A 22,401-nucleotide genomic window follows, 5' to 3' on the forward strand; every position below is an offset into this window, starting at 1 on the left:
CAAAAACCACACAAGGAGCGCAAGTGGAAGCCTCGCAACTCCTTCGAAACGCGGAATTCTCTTTCTTCGGAACATGAAGAAATGCGCGTTCGGAGCGTTCTCAAACACGAACGACGCGAAATGCGTCAAGGTGAAAGTTCAACCTTTCCTGGGCAATTTTGAGACGACGACAAATGTTCTGTAATTCTGTCATTTAGGAACGAAGCGTGGTGATAAAGTTCTTTTTTTTCATGAATATACTTTTGGAATGACACGTGGGAATATTCTTGTTTTGTTTCACGTCCCGAGGCTTTTACATTTTTTTTTTTAGCGGCCCCAGATTTGTTTTTCCTTCTTCGGGGTGGGGCGGCAATATGTCTGCTCCAACATTTTGGCTTGTTCTTTCGCTGGAACGTTCTACCTGAAATGAAGAGTTGCCGTCGAAATGTTGAAGTCTCGACTCCAGACTTGGTTCTCCGCTCTCACGTTTGGTCGGGATTTTGGCTCGTTTTCCTGCCCCGCCTTGTAGTGACGAAACAAAGCGCGAGGAGAACTTTCACTTTCGTGTTCGAACCGCCGGAACGCGCCCACTCGGCATTTCAGTTCGATTTGGGCCGGTGCGCCTGCGAGGACGACAGCGCGAGGCTCAGTCGGCATGTCGGGGCAGTCGGCCGCACGGTGCGGGGAGGTGAAAACCGGGGTGAGCCCACGGACGCACCCACGCACGCATACACCACATTCATAGTTCCATTGATTCTTTCAGCTCTGCTGATTTCAAGTTGCTTTCCCTGGACTGACTTTGAGACCAGACTGCAACTTTTATGTGATCAGACTGGATCTGGAAACTGGTTTTGGTGGCGTGTTCCGTCTTCCAAGCTCGTATTTTGCCTTTCAAGCAGTAATTGGTCCACCAAAAGGGGGTGGCTGACAGTTTCCCCACATATGAGAGCATAACACTATTTACAAGTATAATGTTAAAAAAAACAAGTATATATATTTCAGACATAAAATTGTGGTGATTACAACGGTGCAATGTTGGAGTCAGTTGCCATTAACAAAAAGATTGACTTCTTATTTTTGACTTTCACAGTTGATGTGGCAGGTGCTCTTTGACATTACATGTTTTTTTTTTTTAATCCCAGATATTTAAAAAAATGGTTTTCGATCCGCAGACAACAATCATCGCCATAGATTCGACGGCGGGGTCGTGCTGGGCTCGGACTCGCGCGCGACCTCGTGGTGCGTCCTGACTGCACATTTGGGGTCGTATTTACTGCCAGGCCTCAATAAGCTCGACGTTCAATTTACAGATCGCTGAAATCGCTTTGCCAAGAGGTCACTGTCATATTTAAATAATCATAAAAAACAACTAGGACTGCGTTTCCCATCATCCTTTTAAAGCGACGCATGAACCCGTGATTGGGTTTGTGCTGTGACTTCAAGACCCTTGAAACTAAATTCATTTATTAGAGACATGTATTGAAAATCAAATATAGGGCTTACCTTCCTTCGTGCAAACATACCTGTTCCGGTTGATTTTAGATGGATTCAATCGATGACGCGGTCTTCCACAAAGTTTGATCCATCGAAGGCATTTTTCGTACTGCGCCTCTTAACCATATCTATTGTTAAAGAACCCAAAATGCGCGATAAAACGCTAACAAAAGCTATACTGGACCATGCGACGTTGTCTGAGGTAACGGCGGACGCCAACAAGGGGCGTGGTTTATGCAGATCTCTGGCCTCTGATTGGTCAGCGACGCGGATTGCGCAATATCCTCGGAGGCGTCAGTTGTCATTGCACCCGTCGAGAACGGAACCGCGAACGGGTCAAGGCACTCTGTCCAGGCGTAACCCGAACGTGGGGCGTTGACACACTTATTTCAACTCTTACCAATTCGAAATGAAGAAGATTTGACATCATATTCCTCGACTTAAAAGCTGATATAACCTTTTTTGTTGTTGTTTCTCCTCTCAAAAAAAAATCGACGGGCAGGAAGGGGGAGTACACCCTGAACTGGTCGCCGGCCAATCCCAGGGCACGTGGGGACAGACAGACAGCCGCACTCACAAACACACCGAGGGGCAATTTTGAGTGTCCGATTCATGTTGCGTGTTTTGGGGATGTGGGAGAAAAGCCACGCAGGCACAGGGAGAACACGCAAACTCCACACAGGCGGGACCGGGATTCAATCCGGGACGTCAGAACTGCGAGGTCAACGCTTTAACACCCAGGATGGAAAGCGTGTCTTCCCGGCTCGCGATTCATTCCGCCTTTCACCTGCCGTGGCGCAGTCGGCGTCACTTTGCGGGCAAAGAAAGCGACCTGGCAATTTTACCGGTTTTGCAATGCGACCAGCATTTTTGTGAGCGGGTTGGCGCGTCCAAAGAGTCGCGCAAGATGTCAAATCTTCTTCATTTAGAATCGGAAAGAGTTGAAATAAGTGTGTCAGCGCCCCACGTTCGGCTTACGCCTGGGACAGAGTGCCTTGACCCGTTCCCGGTTCCGTTCTCCACCGGTGCAATGACAATTGTGCAAAGGGAGCAGTTCAAAGAGACCGATCGGGCCATAGTCCACAAAATATATGATGAATATTATTACTGCGTGGACAAGCAGGATGTGAGTGAGTGTCCCAAGTGATAAAATAATGCTTTGGCTGATAAAGAATTTGATGACTTCATTGCCAGACGGAAAAAAATGGAAGTGGAACTCTTCCACCGTCAAGTCAAAGGTCAAAGGTGTCACTGGAATGAAGGAGCCAGCATTTCAAAATACTGTTCAAAAAAGAAAAATCCAACAAGTACACATCAAACGAATATAATCGCTGGGCTTTCGTTTTTCATGCCAAAAAGAAGGAAAGATCATTTCCCGATTATTCATCATTTTTGATCAATTCATTAACAGAACCCAAGTTTCCAAAATGTTTACTCCATTTCCGAAAAAAAAAAAAAAAAAAAACATCTTTGATAAAGGACACATTTCTTTAGCAAGGGCATCATTTCAACTTGATTATTGTGATACAAAAGTATTGGAAATCATATTTTTCAGCTTCTGTCGTCGAGTCCATGAAGACGTTTGTGTGTAAGAATGTGTTTGATTAAATATTGAAGCGTTTAAATGATAAGAAAAGAAGTTGCATGTTTTGTAGCTTTTTTTTTTAAAAAAAAAAAAATCAAAATCTTTTCTCCAAAAAGACGTTCAAATATTTCAACGGAAGACGAAGTCTTTTCAAATAAGAGAAATGTAAGATTTGGGGCCAGATAACAAACGAGTAATCCTACTTTTCATTGTTTTGGTTTTTCTTTCGCTCAAGTATTTCCATACTGCAACCTCTCAAATTCCAAACATGCCAGAATACTTTCAGGTCGGTTATGTTGACGACGTTCCGATTTCGCACTACGAAAGCAAAAGCCAAGCAGGACCGGATGAACAAAATCCCAGCCGGTTACGACGGAGAAGCCTTCATCTCGTTGGATCTGAAGGAAATGAGATGGATCGCAGCTCATCCACAAGCATTCGTCACCAAGCTCAAGTGGGACAGCGATGAACTTTGGAATCTAAACCAGAAGCACTACTTCACCGAGATTTGTCCTTCTTACTTGAAGAAGCATGTGACCAATGGGAGGGACTTCCTGATGAGAACAGGTGCGGTCCCTCGTTAACACGCCCCCTGCAGGAACATCGCCGCCATTACAAGGCGCACTCTTCCTCCTCAGCTCTTTTCCTCTCATACATTCTTCATCCATCCATCCATCTTTTCTCAAATTTCCTTCGTTTTTCACTCAATTTTCCCACCCTCACACGTTCATCTTTTGTTTTTCAGTCTTTCAACAACTCTCACACTTTTCTCCAATTTGAATTCTTCCCGTAGTTTCTTCTTTCCATTGCCTCCACACTTTCTTCCCAAACACACTGTTCAATTTCTTTTCTTTCCATATTTTCCTCCTCTCACATTCTTCTATCTTTTTTCCTCCCACATTTTTTTTCCCCTCTTTGCCCCTCCCAAATGTTCCGTTGAACTTTTTCTTTCCATCTTTTGTTGTGCCCATCATTGTTCCTCTCACCCGGTGTCCACGTCTCTCCGGTCCCGCAGAGCTCCCCACGGTGTCCCTCCTCCAGAAGACGCCGTCCTCTCCGGTCTCCTGCCACGCGACGGGTTTCTAGCCCAGCGCGGCCGACCTGTTTTGGAGGAAGGACGGCGAGGAGCTCCACGAGGAGGCGGAGACGGGCGAGACCCTCCGCAACCCCGACGGAACCTTCCAGATGACGGTCGACCTGAAAGCGGAGGTGGCCGACGGGGACGAGGGCCGCTACGACTGCGTGTTCCGGCTGTCCGGCGTGAAGGACGACATCGTCACCAAGCTGGAGAGAAAAAACATCCGCAGCAAGAGGCGCATCCAAGGTGAGCGACGCCTTGGATGTCCTGCAGAACCTTCACTCATGCGCTTCCTTCTTTTTTTTTGCGATGAGGTAGAAAGAAGGAAGACGGTGCCGGTCACCCCGCTGGCGCTCCTCATTCTGGTGTTGGCGGTCTTGGTCATCGTCATCAAGCGTTTTTAAAAAGGTGAGCAGGGGAGGGACGCCGACGTCGGTTCTGTCGGGATGATTTGTGCCCATCGTGACCGCAAGTGACTGGACTTTTGCGTCTCTTGTGTCTCTTCAGCCAAATACGCAGGTGTTAAATGTTCGATAAAAAGAAATTCACTCTCGCACACGAGTGGCGAGAGAGTTAAAGATTTATCCCAAGTGCAGTTCTAAGTAAGAGTGAAGATTGAAGAGGACGGCGAGACTCGTTTGAGCTGATGAGCTCGCTTTCCTTTGAGGAGGGTTTCTTCTTTATTTCCATCAGTCAGATGAATAGCTAGAAATTAATTCATAGTGCGATGTCTGTGGCACATTTGTGGCCAATCGAGACATGAAAGTTCAGGTTAGGGTTAGGGTTAGGGTTAACAAAACAAACTAACTAACTAAACACAATCATCCATCTTGCTCTGCTCAACTTGGAACTTTCCGACCGACGTCGGTTGAAGGCGCCTGCGAGCACCGCGACACTTCCAAGACGTCTGCGCCGAGCTCACGTAGCTACAAAAGAGTCCCTCTGTAAAACAAACGCAACAGATTTTATTCACATCTTTTTGATTTTTGTATGTGTTCCATGTAAGTCCTTGTAAAATAGTTACAGTGTGAGGACAAGGTGGGAAAAATGAACGAGGATTATTAATACCAGCTTTGAATTTTATTGTGAAGTTCTTTACAGGATACGTGTAATGTAGAAACTTGTTTAGTTTGAAATAAAAAATGTGTGGGACAATAAAAACTAGCCTATGTGTGTGTGTATGTATATATATATTTTTATAAAGAGTGTTTCAATCCATAATTTGTTGAATCGTCACTAGTCCGAAACAACATGGATAATTCCTGTCATAATATTGACACTTTCTTCCCCCCCTGTGTGAACAGTGTAATATTTTTGCGCAACATTTTTTTTTTTTTGGAACATTTTTGAAAATTATCGCCCTTTTATAAATTTTTTTTTATGACATTTGGTGCCACACGTGGTCGTTCATTTTTTTTGGCGTTCGGACCTTGTGGGCCTCTTTGTCAACATTTCTCTCCTGGGTGCGAAATCCACGCGAAGTGCCCGCTCGTAACTGGTCTCCACTCCGGTCCGCCAGGTGGCAGTATAAGAACCCGTGTGTCATTTAAAAAAAAAAAATCAACAGGAAATGGAATCGAGAGTTCTTTTGTTTATTTTTTTTTTGACGCAACACGAATCATGTCGACGACCTGAGCGCTCCAAATCATCACGTTTGTTCGTATTCAGTCTCTCTATTTCAGTATTTGCTCACAATACACCAAACGCCAGCGTTTATTTATTTTTTGTGCCCCTAGCTCGCATAAAAGTAGATGCTGGGCTGGTTAGCCTAGCCCGCTAGCCGCGAGGCTAACTCCGGAAGTTAGCGAGCGTTTTTTTTTTTTTTTTCTTTCGGAAATGTGCAAAGTGCGAATGCTGAGAGCTTTGGTGAGCGAGCGACTCAATGCCGCCGTGGAGGAGATATTCAGACTGTTCGAACGGACGCTCGCGGAGTACGAGGAGGAACTTTGCCGCTCCAAGGAGGAGATCGAGAGGCAGCGGCGACTGCTGGACGCCCGCGAGCTTCCGGTCGGCTTCGACCCCGCAGGTTTGGGAACGAATAGGACGCAAACACGATTCACTCTAAAAGATTCCGCAAGGACCTGAAATGCCCATCATCTTTAGCAGGGTTTTAAAATCTATTTTTCAACATTTTATGTGCAAGTGTAACGTCCGAGGTGTATGACGTCATGTGCATGTGCTCACGTGATCTTCAGACATCCGGCCATGTCCAGTAGAAGTCCTTTGCGAGTGTCAGGAGGAGCCCGCTAGCGTCAAGGAGGAGGACGGGGACGAACCCGAGTCCCCCGACCTGAAAGATCGGGCGGTCGAGGGTCCGCCGGAGCCCGACGTCGTCACCCAGTTCCACGTGAAGAGCGAAGACGAGGGAGAGGAGGGTCAGTGGTCGCATCTCAGGTGGGCCCCGCGGCGAGGAATCGGGAATGCGCAAATTGCAAGCGTAGCGCTTTGGAGGGGAAGGACCTTTCCGACCTGTCCAAAATCTGAATTCCGTGCACTTAACCTGGCGTGGAACAGTCGAGATCTCTCTGTAGAACTTTCTTGGACGAGTCTGACGCGTTTGGCGAAAAAATATCATCTGGAATACGCGATGGAGAATCCACTTCCAACGTGTTCTGTACAGTCGCCGTTTTGGAAGCTTGTGGGACATGGCTAACGGGGGCGGAGCTTAAGGGCTCTCCCGGAAAGGTCCGTCACGTATCGAGGTCGCAAAACGGAGGCGCGGCGCTTACTACGTAGAGAATGATATCGCATAAACGCCATAATTGTAGCATGAAGGGCGTTCCATACATTCCCGTACTGCGTTCGGCGCGAGGCGCATCGTCAATCACGACGCTTGCCACGCCCTCCGCCGGGAGGGGTGCGGGTTCGATGCTCCTCGGCGTGAGAGGAGCGCCGACGAGGTGGCTCGGCCATCTGGTTCGGGGGGCTTCCCGGATGCCTCCCAGCTGAGGTGTTGATTTTTTTTTTTTTTTTTTGTACCCCTCCCAAGAAATTCCAACACGTATTTTCTGTTGGTGGTTAAAGGTTTGATTCCCCAGGGAAATTTACAGGACATTTTCTGGCCCCCAATCTCAGGACGGGAAGCGAGGGAGCCCCGGCGGACAGCCCGTCGGACTGCGAGGACACGCCGTCGGAATGCAACGAGACGGACGACAGCGACGAAACGGGGGAAGCGTCCAAGGCCGGCGGCGGCAAAGCGCCCAAAGGCGACAAGACCTTCGTCTGCTCCCTCTGCGGCAAAAGCTTCAGTCGCAAGGACAGCCTCATCCGACACGTCCGAGGCCACACGGGCGAGAAGCCCTTCGCGTGCTCCACTTGCAGCAAAAGTTTCAAATACCGCTACGAGATCAGCCGCCACATGAAGATCCACACCGGCGAGAAACCCTTCAGCTGCTCGGTCTGCGGCAAGACGTTCGGCCGCAGGGAGCACCTGCTGTCGCACATGCGCAGGCACACCGGGGAGAGACCGTTCAGCTGCTCCATGTGCGGCCGGGGCTTCAGCCAGCGCTCGCACTTGACGGCGCACTCGCGGACGCACACGGGCGTCAAGCCCTTCGCCTGCAGCGTCTGCGGGAACAGGTTCTCCCTCAAGTGCGTTCTCGTCGCGCACATGAGGACGCACACGGGCGAGAAGCCGTTCACGTGTGCCGTCTGCGGGAACAAGTTCACGCGCAAGCGGCACCTGTCGATGCACACCAGGCGGCACGCGGGCGAAAAAAGCGACCAGACGCCGTGCGCCTGAGCCCGGCGATTTGCTCGAAGCGAGCGCTTGTGCCGCCCCGGGCGGGACACTTTTAAAATTCGGCGGACTGGTACAGCAGTTTTCCCTCGGACCGCCTCAAAATTAATTATACGCCTCCTAATTGATCTATTCTACTGTGATCAACAGAAATCTGCCCTGAAAAGATCTGTAATTGCTTGCTGATGCCACAAGACGGCAGCAACGCGCTACTTAAACGAAACGAAACTAATTGCAGTGTAGCTCCGTCGCCTGGAGGTGGCGCCAAAGCGAGACCTTTATTGCTTCCTTTGCCTTGAACACTAAAAGTTTTGAAGTTTTTCCAGCAAGTCCCAACAAAGGATGGTTAGGGGAGGGAAATGGTGGACTGTAACACCATTAAAAAAAGAAAAGACAATAATCTTGTAAAATTATGTATACTATGTATATTGTAATACAATATCCCTCATATACAGCTGCTGTTGGAACGTGTACTCAATACTTTGTAACCAAATAAACAGGTTCTTTTATCGGGAGTGTTCATGTGAGCGTGCTTTTTTTTTTCTTCTACTTGTCGCATATTAATCATAAAAATATAAATACGAGGAAGAAGCGGGGAGGGCACTGGATGGAATATGTTCATCGATTTGTATCAAATATGGCGTCGTGTTAAAAACGGGTTTAATTTGACTCCTTTCTGTCAATTTTATTTCATGCGAGGTTGATTTAATTATCAAAAAAATGATGTAGTAAAAAAAGATCAAAATTTTTTGGGTGTAATTTAACATTGTTGCTATTTTCAAACAGATGCTTATAAATGCATGTCAATCTTTAAAAAAAAAAATATATATATATATTGCCTCGTTTCCACTTCCGATCGTGGCCGCCAGAGGGCGCACCGACTGCCCGGAACCCTCTGCGGCCGCTCGCTCCTCATTGGCTCCCCGCCGGGGGCTCCGACGTCAAAAGGCGGCCCAGCCAATGGGGGACGCGCAGCCTCACAAGTAGTAATCATGCGGAATGTGCTGGCTCGGCGTGAGCTGTCAACTGGGCCACGGAGTACTAGGACGCCATATGCAGGACGGGGGGGGCAAGTCACATGACAACAGGCCCTCGTAAACACTCGAGTCAAGTTTTTTTTTTTTTTGTCAAATCCACTCGCATGTTTGTGCGTTTCTAAATTATAATTCTCTCTTTTTTTATGATGATTGTTATTGTCAGTTGCCACCAGTGAGCGAACAAAAGGAGAAATGTCGCGATAACCGCAGAGCAGGAAGTGGAAGATGGCAACAAGTTGCTCAAATAGAAGCCCCCAAAAGTGGTACAATTTTTCTTCTTTTCCATTTTTTTTACAATTTTTTTTTTTTTAGTTGCCATGTTTCCTTCTTTATGAGGTTGCTTTAAAATATATATTTACAATGTTATCATTTTAGCAAGGCAACCTGTTTAAAGTTTAAAATATATGTTTCTTAATGTTCTTTCGAGCTTGGAATATTTTCATCAATAATATCAATTTTTCAGCGTTAATGGTCTTGACAGTAGTTAGTCGTACGACTGTATTTTAGTTTTAATAAAGTTAAGTGAGGATGTAATCATAATGACAGTTATTAAATTGACAATAGATGACCAAATAGAAAATATTAACATTAAAATAACACTTATTCACTGATGATGAAATATAATAATTCCTCATAATCATCCATTTTATATAATATTAAAAATACAAAATTCTGAAATATAAACTATTTAAATGGAATAAAATAATATAATGATTAATACTTGTTAAATATTAACAAATATAAATTACATTTAAAAATTATGAAATCAGAATATAACTATCAATAGGAATCCCTATAGTTATAAAAAAATTGCTTATGGATACATGCATTCACGTGCATTGTTTATAAATCCTGCATACATTTAAATTAATACATACATATATATATGTGTGTGTGTGTGTGTGTGTGTATGACCAAATATGTGAATATTAAATTCTTTAATTTATTCAAATCCACTGTTAAATGATTAATACAATGATAAATAATGATGACACAACACAAAATATTATAAATCCTCAAAATGATACGTTTTATAACAATGATATTAAAAATATAAAATTCTGAAATATAAAATTAAATTGATTGAATAAATTAAATTACATTTAAATGTACTAAAATAATATAATTATTAATACTTGTTAAATATTAACAAATGTAAATGAAATAAAAAATGCTGAAATGATAATGTAACCATAAATAAAAATCCCAATAATTATAAAAATGTGCATATGGATACATGCATTCACATGCATTGTTTAAAAATCCTGTATACATTTAGATTACTACATGTGACCAAATAAATATGTGAATATGAAATTCTTGACTTTATCCAAATCCACTGTTGAATGATTAGTAATTATGTTTAACGTGGCCTCCGATTGGCTGGCGACCAGTTCAGGGTGTACCCCGCCTCCTGGCCGTTGACAGCTAGGATAGGCTCCAGCGCGACCCTTGTGAGGTCAAGCGGCGAAGAAAATGGATAGATGGATGAAATACTTGAATTCATTCAAATCCACTGTTGAATGATTAATAATTATGTTGACGAGATAGGCCAAAGATTGGCAATACGTATAAAGCGCCACTAGGTGGTGCCGTGCCTCCCCAGCCGCTGAGCAATTTTCCTTTATTTTAGTCGTATCCGATCAAACTCATAGTCATAAAAGTGCGTCCGTATCTCGGCCATCACCGCGGGCGGGCAACGTCGCGGCGTATCCGCGGGATTACTGCGAGGCGCCGGCGTTTATGAAACCAAATTCCAAGCGTAATGAAGCGTTTAAGGTCACCGCGTAAGCGTGTGTAATTCAGAGCGCTCATCCGGCCTTTGAATGCAAATTTCTCGCCGCGGATTACTCGCCCAAAAAAGTTCCGCGTAACAGCTTGATTCAATTGGCGGCCGCCTAATTCGCAGATTAAGGCGTCCTGTCCTCTCTCTCTCTCTCTCTCTTTTCTCTCTCTCGTTCCCTCGTTCTTTTTCAACATCCTAATCCTCGCCCCTCTCCCCTCGTGGCCGCCGCCTGGGCGTGAGAACGCAAGCGGGCCGAAAGATAGCCGGGCCGGGCGTCCGCCGTCGACGCCGAGCCCCCTTTTTATTCGGTTGGCGGGAGCGTTGCGCGGCGAAAACGCAGCCAAACTCCTCGTTCGCCTGAGTGACTCAACTGCAGAAGTGCCGGGCCAGCGCGTGGGGCGGGGCGGGGCGGGGCGGGGCGGCGGGGTTGGAAAATACAAATGTTTCCTAGGCGGTGAATGCACCGTAACGGGTTTCAACGAGTCCGCTGTAAACGCTTTGAACGCCCAAATCGAACGTTCCATTTGGTGATTCTTCCACGAGCCACCGGAGGGCGCCCACGCGCCGCTTGTTTGTGCGATTTGAGCTAATACGTCACATCGTCGTAGCCGGCAACATATTTGTCAAACTTCATCTACTTATTATATATATATATATAATATATATATATAATATATATATATACTATATATGCGCCAAACAAAATATGAATGTTCATTTAAGATGACATGCTGTGGCGACCCCTAATGGAAGAATAAATAAATAAATAAACAAACAAACAACAAACAAACAAATAAATTAATAAATAATGTGTGTGTTTATATATATATATATATGCGTGTATATGTGTGTGTGTGTGTGTGCACATTTTAATCTAGTTATCGTTTCAAAAGAAATTGCAATTTTGCAGTACTGTCAAGCCATTTTTATCACGTTTTTTTTTTTATTGCTGAAACTGGAAAATCAAGTCAATTATTATTAAATGTGAAATGGAAAATGACATTTATGAGACAATTGCAATATGTAATTTATATTAATATTTTTAAAAAATATTTTCACCGTGTCTGCTTGAAATGTTTGCAGTAATTTGCAATACCTTGGTTATTCTTATTCTTATTTCCTATTGAAATGCAATTTTTAAAATTCAATTTCTGGGGAAATATGAATTTCGAGTTGTTTACCATTTTATTCATCTCATCTCAATTTTTATTTTTAGAGAGATAATCCATAAAATTTGGGATTTTTTTGTTGTTGTTGTCATGATGATATGACCTGCGATTGACTAGCAACAAATTCAGGGTGTACTCCGCCTCCTGCCCGTTGACGGCTGGGTTGGGCTCCGGTGCTCCCCGCCACCCTGGTGAGGATAAGCGGCAAAGATAACGTATTTACGGGTGACGACACGACTATCGTTTCCCATTTTTGTAACCTTTTAATAGCAATTCAACGGCAGACTCGGGAGTTCAGCCCGCTTGGGCCGCCGAATCGCGACGCGCAGGGCACGGAATCGAACCGAGGACCGTTCGGCACCGAGCCGAGTCATGACGCACACACAAAGTGTGAGCTCCGCCGATGAATATTTAATCACACGCCGCCTTCAAAAGACTGCAAAGGTCACAGAAAGCTAAAGGACCCAACAGCGCGCCTCCAACCGCAAAACATTGGAAAGTATTTTTATTTATTTCCGATAAAGACCGATCATCTTTTTTTTTTTTTTTTTAATCTTCGAAAACAAAGGCGACAATTTTGTGTGCCAGGAAAATGAGAGCAAAATTACTTTCAGCGCCCCCAAGTGGTTGTTCGTATCATCACCGATAACCCGACTCCCCGTTCGCTTTTCCCGCTCGATAGCTTTTTCGCTAAGGACATTAGCGCTCGTTAGTAAAAACTCAAATCTGGTAAAAACTACTCACTTGTGAGGCTTCTGATAAAGAATGGTTAAAAAAATGAATCAAAATTATATTATAATTAAAAATAATTTCATTCTTTTTTTTTTTTTTTTTGCCGTTTTGCATTCGTCTATCGACTGTTAGCGTCTTTAGCGCGTTGGTACGGATTTTAAAATTTAGTTTATTGCCCTGCTTGTATGTAAATAAAATACTCAAATCTGGTAAAAACTACTCACTTGTGAGGCTTCTGATAAAGAATGGTTAAAAAAATGAATCAAAATTATATTATAATTAAAAATAATTTCATTCTTTTTTGTTTTTTGCCGTTTTGCATTCGTCTATCGACTGTTAGCATCTTTAGCGCGTTGGTACGGATTTTAAAATTTAGTTTATTGCCCTGCTTGTATGCAAATAAAATACTCAAATCTGGTAAAAACTACTCACTTGTGAGGCTTCTGATAAAGAATGGTTAAAAAAATGAATCAAAATTATATTATAATTAAAAATAATTTCATTCTTTTTTGTTTTTTGCCGTTTTGCATTCGTCTATCGGCTGTTAGCGTCTTTAGCGCGTTGGTACGGATTTTTAAAATTTAGTTTATTGTCCTGCTTGGATGTAAATATTACACAAATGATCCTTTTTTTTGTATAAGTTTTGACTTAGGGTGAGTAAAATTGTATTACAATCTAAAAATAATAAAATTCAATTCGCGCATTGACGTAAAATGAAATACTATGCGTGTAATAATTTTAAATAATGTGATAAATGTTTCGGTGAATGATCAGTGACTGGGAAAACCACTCTAAAAATATTAATATATTAATAAAATATACATAAAGTCATCAATTGTAGGGTTAAACGCTCAAACTAGAACATTCGGTCATTGTGATTTCAATTGGAAAAATTTGAACTAACATCCAAACATGACTGTATATTTATATAATGGTTAAAAAAAAAATAATAATAATAAATAAAAGAAATAGGTCAAGTGATAATGGTGCAATATTATTTTTCAAAGCCGCGAGTGTCCCTGTTTGAGCCGCATGTATTTTTGTCCCCGGTCTGCATATATGAGGTGACCCAAATATTGGGAACGCTCCACGCAGCTCATTTATGCGACGGGCGCGCGCGTGCGCGTGCGCGTGCAGGGTTGGTCTTTACTACTTTTTTTTTTTTTTGTGCATGAGTAGTTGAGTCGAGCGAGTCGCCCGCTCGCCGCGTGAACTTGCTGCGCCTCTGTGACGGTCACGGTGCTGGCGGTGGGGGCCGGCCGCCGCAGACATCAGCAGGCGGGGAGGGGAGAGCGGACGCTTTCCGCCCGCCAGCCCCCGGAGCAGAGCGAGCGGAGCGGGAGGGGGGGGGGGTGGGGGCGGGTGGCGGTCGGCGCTTCGAACCGAGCCGAGGCGAGGACGACACGGGAGGAGAGAGGCGCTCGGGACGGACCCGCAGCCTGAAAAGCCGGCGCTGACAGTAAGCACACACGCCGACGCGCGGCGCTCGCTCTCCCCCGCCCGGGGCTCGGCTCGGCTGGGCTCGGCGGGGCGAGCGAGCGAGCTCCGGCGCTCCCTCCCGGTGCTCCGCGCGAGTCTTCGCCGAGCGAGGAGCGCGTCCGCCCGGCTTGCGAGCTTCTCGAACTGCGCCACTCCTTTCGCTCACTTTAGCCTCTTTCTTTCTCTCCCCCCCCCCACCCCCCAGCACTCGTAGCTACATTCAAACTACGCCTCGTCAAGTTATCGTTGTGCAACTCACTATTTGTGCTAATATCACCTTTTTTTGTGTGTGTGCATTTCTCTCCCCCCCCCCCCTTCATTAATCTGCGTTTCACCATCGCGGAAGTGTGTTGACACGCAAAGGCGAGCAGCTGATTTCATTCCCGGCTTGCTTGACGTGTCTCCGTCGGGGCTTATCGCTCATTTTTTTTTTTTTACGACTAGTAATGCACGACTACTTACTATCCGCTGGTGTTTTATTTGTGTGTGTGTGTGGTGTGTGTGTGTGAGTGTGCAAAGGACACACTCGCGGCGGTGCGATTGCGAGACTACCCGTGATGTCATTCATCCCAGCTCGGGCCATTATATAACGGGACTGTGGGGAAGCCTGTGATAGCGAGGCTATTTTTACTCTGTTTGTACACCCCCCCCCTCCTTTCCCTCACCCTGCCCCCCCTCCCCTTATGCTGCACTACTCCCGGCCCCAAGTGCTAGCGTATCACTCACATCGTCTTAATTTTTTTTTTTTTAATGTAATTACACATTTATTACTAGTACGAAAAGGGTTGTGCAACTTGCTGGTAACACTCGATTTGTTACGACCCCCCCCAAAAAAAGTGGAAAAAATAACATAGCAAATATGAAAACATGCAATTTCAAAGAAAATGGGATCACACTGGGAGGTGCTTCTATTGATTGGTAATCTTATTTTTTTATGTAATTACACATTTATTACTAGTACGAAAAGGGTTGTGCAACTTGCTGGTAACACTCGATTTGTTACGACCCCCCCCCAAAAAAAGTGGAAAAAATAACATAGCAAATATGAAAACATGCAATTTCAAAGAAAATGGGATCACACTGGGAGATGCTTCTATTGATTGGTAATCTTATTTTTTTATGTAATTACACATTTATTACTAGTACGAAAAGGGTTGTGCAACTTGCTGGTAACACTCAATTTGTTACGACCCCCCCCCCAAAAAGTGGAAAAAATAACATAGCAAATATGAAAACATGCAATTTCAAAGAAAATGGGATCACACTGGGAGGTGCTTCTATTGATTGGTAATCTTTTATGTAAGTACACATTTATTACTAGTACGAAAAGGGTTGTGCAACTTGCTAGTAACACTCGATTTGTTACGACCCCCCCCCCAAAAAAAAAGTGGAAAAAATGACATAGCAAATATGAAAACATGCAATTTCAAAGAAAATGGGATCACACTGGGAGGTGCTTCTATTGATTGGTAATCTTATTTTTTATGTAATTACACATTTATTACTAGTACGAAAAAGGTTGTGCAACTTGCTGGTAACAATCGATTTGTTACGCCCCCCCCCAAAAAAAAAGTGGAAAAAATGACACCGCAAAAATGAAAACATGCAATTTCAAAGAAGATGGGATGGGATGGATGGCGGCATGGTGGATCAGCTGGTTAAGTGTTGGCCTCACAGTTCTGAGGTCCCGAGTTTGATCCCGGACCCGCCTCTGTGGAGTTTGCACGTTCTCCCCGTGCCTTCGTGGATTTTCTCTGGGTACTCCGGTTTCCTCCCGCATCCCATAAACACACTACATCAATCGGGCACTCTAAATTGCCCATAGGTGTGATTGTGAGTGCGACTGTTTGTCTCGACGTGCCCTGCGATTGGCCGGCGACCAGTTCGGGGTGTAGCCCGTCGACCGCTGGGATAGGCTCCGGCACTCACCGCGACCCTTGTGAGGATCAGCGGCTAAGTAAATGGACGGATAAAGACGCGATAACTAAAGAGCAGAAACTTGAGCGCACGCACTTGACGACCGTTTTGAAGGACACACTAACGAAGACACACACACGGGAAGCGCACAAAAGCACAAACTCACAGTAAACACACACAAGACATTCGCACCCATGCGCAAAAACACACAAAATCACAAAAACCAAAAAACACACACATGGATGTGAGCAACTACACACGCGCGCAAAGCGACGTGAAAAACAAAAGTAGGAATTCCACAAGTGCATTTTTGCTTTTTCTTTAGCTTTTTTTTTTTGTTTTTTGTTTTTTTTCCGCGTAGCTCAAAAGTAGCGACGTCAAAGAGGGAAGAAGCGCTGATAACCATAAAACCGGAGGAAAAGGAACGTAGTGCCGCCGTTGGTTCTTTTTTTTTGGGTATCCCGTTGAGTTGTGTTGACATATTTGTGTTTCGTCACGCAAAATCGGTCGGGCTTGATTCCGTTCCGGTTGTTTTGCGCCTCTGACTGTCACGCGTGATTTTTAGCAGCTCGCCTCGGGCGGCGCGCTTACGTTCCGCCGTTTTGCGCTGGTGGAGATGCTTGGCGGGAGAAAGTCAGCAATTAAAAAAAAAAAAAAAAAAGCATAGAAATTGATTTGTCAAAAATAAATGCAATAATAGAAAAGTAAAACAAACAAAAACAAACTGTGGGCGGTTAAGTTGTGATTTTGACAAAAAAACAAAATGAGCGTCGGAATCTTTATTGTCGTTTTAAAATGCACAACTAAATGTGAATGCCGTTCCCTAAGTAGCAATAACAAAAAATATATAATAATAATAATACAAAATTAAATAAAAGGGTATACTGGGTTAAAAATGTTTTTTTTTTTTTTAACCCCGAGAAGCTAAAAAAAATGTTTTTTTAAAAAGCTAAACGGGCTGATCAAATATGAAACGAGACTTGCGGAGGCCGTCTTAGAACTTGCACGAGTCGATTGAACTCCACAAAAAACAATTTTTCAAATGGGCAAGTCGAGCGAACCAGCTGATTTGCTGTGGTTGCACAAGTGCGCACACCCTCTTATTGAGTAACCGTGGCTGCGCTGCGAATTGCCCAATCGCAATCATACGCGTCAAACGAGCGTCAGAATCCACCTGCCGCCATTTAAAGCGCCTCCGGTTAACCCCCGACAAAGTGCAGGTGTTCTAGGAGGCTTTTCCTGACATTTAATGTTTTTAAATTTCATTTTAAAGCCTGAATGTTATCAGAGGGTGTGCACACTTATGCAATTTGGGAGCTGTGCAGGTTGTTGGCCACATCAACACTCTGGTAGAGAGTTTTAAAAGGATTTATCTCGATCCCTTGTTTTTTTGTTTTTTTTTGTAATACCCAAATGAACAATTATCAACATCGTCATCTTAAAAACGGCCGCGCACGTGTCGTATTTGTTTGTGTCGCCGACGCCTCGTGCGGCTTTGCACACGGCTCGTCATTTTCATAACAGGTGTTTGCGTATGTAACGTCTCTTTGCGGCCGCCGCGCGCCGTCATCTTGACGGATCGCGTGTGTGTGTGACAGCGCTCATAACTAATAACTCCTGGCCGTGCGTGACACGTCTTTTTTTTTTACATAATTCAACTTCGCCGTCATGCGCAAAATTCTCGCAATTTAGCTTCGCCCGTCTGTCGAGTTCAAATGCGGTCACGACCTCGAGGTCGTACTAGTTTGTCTTTGAAGGACCCTCGGAAATGGGAAAAAAATATTTTTATTAAAAAAAGTCTCAAATGGCCACCTCAACCCGAAATGTCAGATTTGATGTCTTTTTTTTTTTTAATGGCCTTTTGAGATTTTAATTTATTATTATTTTTTGTTTTAGTGACTCGTCTCATGATAGTCACGTCTGCCAAATCTCATTTTGTTACTTCAAACTGGCTTTGGGGGCTGTATTTAAAAAAAAATAATAATAATAATAATAATTCCACAGGCTGCTACCAAGCCAAATGGCAAACTTCAAATGTAATTTTTTTCCTAGTACAGTACAAAGGAGATTAATGCCACCTCGATGTGAATTTGAAATGTAACGTGATCACATTTTCAATAGTTTCTACAATTCGCCGTCTGAAATTCAACGTCTGTGCCGCCAGGCGGGGTTACTTCAGGTCAGAACCGAACAGCCGGCCAATCCAGTTACGCTTTCTTAATATGTGACGTCACGTGACTAAGAAAGCGTGACTGCGATCGGCCGGCTGCTCGGTTCCGACGGATTGTAGCGAATTTTATGTTGCTACGTGTTTTCGGGGGGTTATTTTTGTTCACAATAATTCTCGACAGCTATACCGAGCCAAAATGGCCACTTTGAACCAAATTGGCAGACTTCAAGTGTCTTAAGACTTCTTTGTGCGTCTATTGGTGAAAGACATATTCACCAAATTTCATATTACTACGTGTTTTCGGGGGGTTATTTTTGTTCACAATAATTCTCGACAGCTATACCGAGCCAAAATGGCCACTTTGAACCAAATTGGCAGACTTCAAGTGTCTTAAGACTTCTTTGTGCGTCTATTGGTGAAAGACATATTCACCAAATTTCATATTACTACGTGTTTTCGGGGGGTTATTTTTGTTCACAATAATTCTCATTAGCTATACCGAGCCAAAATAGGCACTTTGAAGCAAAATGGCAGACTTCATGTGTCTTTTCGGGTACAGCCCCTTGAGACTTTTTTGTGCGTCTATTGATGAAAGACATATTTCCCAAATTTCATGTGTTTTTTCCACTGAGCAATCACGGGGTGGCAGTGTCATTTAGCTCCGCCCCTCATCTCGCCGTGCGGGTGCGAACGTTCCCTTTTGCGGTGCATGTGAGTTCATATCGTAGTTCCGGTCGGTCCAGACAGCCGGGTGGGCTGCAACAATGGGAGGGGGGGGGGCGGGGGGGCATATGCTATTGAGAGGTTGGAATTGAATAACAGGAAACAACCAGTGGAAGAGCGAAACCCACCCACCAGCGCCACTGGTCTTGCTCGCTAACCCGTCTACGTTGCTCGTGTTTGAACCCACAGCTCCTCAGTTGTGACTCATCACCCAGTTGGGACAGAGACGAATGTTTTGGTTCCCCGGCGTCGTCTTCCTCGGTTTTCACGGCGCGCCGTAGCGCGACGTCGTGACCTAGATAGCGGGCGGCGTTGTTAGCAGAGGAGAGGCCACTTCGTCGGGGCCTGAAAACACGGCGGCGCGCGGATCGTTTTTTTTTGTTTTTTTTTTTTGCGGCTTTCGCCGTCGTTTGCTTGACGCCCTTTGTCGATTCTCTGTTTGTCTGGCGGATTACGCGCAAAAACGGCAAATTTGCGCGTGTCGGCAGCCCGGGGGATGTGTGTTTATTTACTCAATATTTGAATCTTGATCTTGATCTTTATCTGGATTCATGTTAAACAAGCTGCTGTTTTGGTTAACAACACAACATCGCGGAGCAACCACCTGTCGGGAGTCTGCCGGAATGCTCATGGGAGGCAGTAAAATGTTTTATTTTGTACAGGGAACTTGTTTACACGACGCACCACATTTTTACCGTTTACTTGCCTTGCTAGGTGATGCTTGTCTGGTTAGCAACACATTAGTTGGAGTCTATGGGAACGCTAATTGACGCTAGCTAGTACTGCGTAGGAAGCTCACATGTAAAATACGGTCCGGCGGCACACTTTTACATGCCACGGTAGGTGCCGCTGTTTTGGCTAGCAACATAACACTGTTTATCGTTTCTCGCATGACGTAAGATCGTCTTATATACTGCGCAGGGAAGTCATTTACTGCAGCCGGTCTGCTTCTGTAGGCGCTGCTGCGTCGGTTAGCAAGACAACGTTGCGAAGTGACCGCAGGGTCAGAGTATATCGGCATGCTAATCCGTGAAGCGACCACACTCCGGAGTACAGGGAACCCAAATAAATTTGTGGTATGGAGTCATTCGCATTTGAAAAATGTACGGGCGTGGCCAGTCATGCCCGCAGATATGTAGTGACGGGTGTGTTCCACCAGTCATGCCCGCAGATATAAAGTTGCACCTGTGTGTTATGTTTGTAATTATGAGTGCACCCCTTTAAGAGAGGGAGGGAGGTGGCGTCAGGTAAACTAGGAAGCAGAGGATGTCGGCCTGCGGTTCACTGCGCCGGATCGGTTTTCTCGTGCGACAAGTGCGCAATTGCGCAGTTGCGCAGCTTCGAGGCAAGACGACACAAAAACTCCCCGTCGCGTCCGTGACGTAAGATCTTTTTTAGTACTGCGCAAGGATCAAAGGCGCTTTGGTCAGGCTCAGGAGCACGTAGGTGCTCCTGTTTTGGTTAGCAACAAGATTCAAATGGCTTCAACGTTTGTGTTTGAACAGCGGCTTTAAGCTGTTGCGCTCCCGGGCGTCCGCGACTCGCTGCTAGCGGGACGGGTTCTGCCGCAACTCTTTCAGGCTGACTTTCGGGTGGGAAACGTTGACATAACGGCGAATGATTACCACGGGGTTTTGTGTGGCGGTGGGGGGGTCGGAGGTCGCAGCCCCTCGTAGTCACTTTTACGGCGGGCTCGGCAGGCGACCGCGGAGGCTCCGCTAACGGGCGAACGTAAACATGAAGCCACCGTGCATAAAAGGTCGAGGCTTAAATTGAATCCTTCTGTCTGCCTGGTATATTATTATTATTATTTTTATTGTACATATATATAAAATGGTGGTTTTAAAAGTAATGGTCATATTCTTAACATATTTGTACAGCAATAATCGCAAAGCAAAAAAAATACATAGAATTAGTCAAATAGAACTAAAAAAAAAAAATGAACTGCAATTCAAAACTTAACAGGAAAACAAAAATATTTACAATATTTCAAAAAAGCAGCTACTTAAATACTCCACAATGACAGAAAAATAATGCAACATATTTATTAAAAAAGGAAATGAAAATGACATGGAAATAATCTCCATTAGTAAATTAAAGTTTTATTTCAATCATAATTAAATTATATAAAAAGGTGCAAATAAATCCAGACCACAAAAATAGAATAAATGAGTGAAAATGTAAAAAAAAAAAAAAAATACAGTTCAACAAAACTCAATTCAAAATCATCAATCTGTGTCAGAAATATGAGTAATATATTGAACTTTATTTTGGGGTTGCTTGGTGCCTCCCATTTAGCGCGCCTTTGGAGGCAATTGCTCCATTGTGAACACGGCCACGTCCCTATCCAGGAGGGTGTGCGCACTTCCGCAAAAACGCAACAGCAGCAAAACAAGACAATCAATCAATCAAAATTCAATCAAATGATAACGACCGGACTCCCTTCACCTCATCTGGCCTCTCGTCATCCATTAGCTACAAAACGCAACCGGCAAGACTTGTTTTTGATTGAAAGGTGGTCTCGCCCCCCCCCCCCCCCCCTTTTACGGCAGAGTGCTTCTGGTTTTCCGGCGCGTGCGCTTCGGCGCGACACGACCGGCCATTAGCTCCGCTCGCGAACAAGACGAGTGCATTTGCGAGCTGACAGCGCACGTCGCCGAAATGTTGCTGAAAGGGTGACGCGGTTTTTATTTTGGGAGGGGGGGGGGGGGGTCGCTAATGGCCAGACCGGCGAGCATTCGCACGCACCCGAAGGCTGCACGCGTGCGGTCAATACGACGAAAGCCCACCAAGACGAACTCCGAGTACGTCGGAACATTCCAGCGCTCAAGCACGCCATCAAAAAAATGAAATCCATTTTTTTGTCTTATATTTTGTTGATTTGAAACGGTACTTTTGTAATGCAAAATATCACATTTTTTTGGGGAATATTTCCCGCGCTTTTGCTTTGACTCCCGCTAGGTGGTGTACCTCATGTTTTGACCCGCGATGAATTCAAAATAATCACGATCATATTTATTTATTTTTTATTTTACGTGCAACATTGAATCGGCTAATCCGCGTGTAATTGATTGCGCAACGAAAATTTCAGAGGGTGTGCAAAATTGCACGAATGTTCGTAATTTCAGCCCCTCGAGAGGAAATATTCTTTCTGTAATTTTTTTTTTTTATTATCTGAAAAGAAGACAATGACAGACCTCTGCTTTTATTTTGAAAAACGCCCATCTACATTTTAGACGATTTTCTGACGTTACGCGCGTGTCCTGTTTTGAACAAAACCAAATTTGATCGCATTTATGATCGCGATTAACTGATGGAATTTGGGAGGCGTGTTCGTCACTATTTGTCGATTATTTATTTTATTTATACATTAATATATATATTTTTATATTTATTTATAAATGTATATTTACATATACATATATACATATTTGCTTCATATTTATTTATCAGTCACGACTGCAAAACAAAAATATCATTTCATCACATTTAGTCATACATAGATATTACATA

At 44.4% G+C, this 22,401-nt stretch overlaps 3 protein-coding genes across 7 annotated transcripts in view; all 3 read left to right on the plus strand.

The window, feature by feature from the left end:
- The first annotated feature begins 488 nt into the window (after nucleotides 1–488).
- Nucleotides 489–5,283, plus strand: LOC133501102 (class I histocompatibility antigen, Gogo-C*0101/C*0102 alpha chain-like). Its single transcript, XM_061820557.1, is given in 5 exon segments — nucleotides 489–679; nucleotides 3,334–3,625; nucleotides 4,074–4,382; nucleotides 4,455–4,544; nucleotides 4,644–5,283. Coding segments are annotated over 4 exon segments (732 nt in total). The 5' UTR covers nucleotides 489–634; the 3' UTR covers nucleotides 4,541–4,544; nucleotides 4,644–5,283.
- A 398-nt stretch (nucleotides 5,284–5,681) lies between these two features.
- On the plus strand, nucleotides 5,682–8,390 carry LOC133501095 (zinc finger protein 501-like). The gene is made up of 3 exons (XM_061820545.1): nucleotides 5,682–6,162; nucleotides 6,332–6,530; nucleotides 7,212–8,390. The coding sequence occupies exons 1-3, from the start codon at nucleotides 5,973–5,975 to the stop codon at nucleotides 7,876–7,878; spliced, it is 1,056 nt and encodes a 351-aa protein (XP_061676529.1). The 5' UTR covers nucleotides 5,682–5,972; the 3' UTR covers nucleotides 7,879–8,390.
- Nucleotides 8,391–9,117: 727 nt separating this feature from the next.
- Nucleotides 9,118–22,401, plus strand: part of atxn1a (ataxin 1a) — a 47,322-nt gene continuing 34,038 nt past the window's right edge. For 4 of the 5 annotated variants that reach the window (XM_061820294.1, XM_061820321.1, XM_061820331.1 and 1 more), the window contains exon 1: nucleotides 13,772–14,058. The gene's annotated coding sequence lies outside the window, so the exon portion shown is untranslated. Of the gene's footprint in view, nucleotides 9,176–13,771; nucleotides 14,059–22,401 lie in introns of those variants that run through there. The other variant, XM_061820314.1, reaches the window with a different exon arrangement.

The sequence above is a fragment of the Syngnathoides biaculeatus genome, chromosome 1 (assembly GCF_019802595.1).
Source record: "Syngnathoides biaculeatus isolate LvHL_M chromosome 1, ASM1980259v1, whole genome shotgun sequence".
NCBI classification, from domain to species: Eukaryota; Metazoa; Chordata; class Actinopteri; order Syngnathiformes; family Syngnathidae; genus Syngnathoides; species Syngnathoides biaculeatus.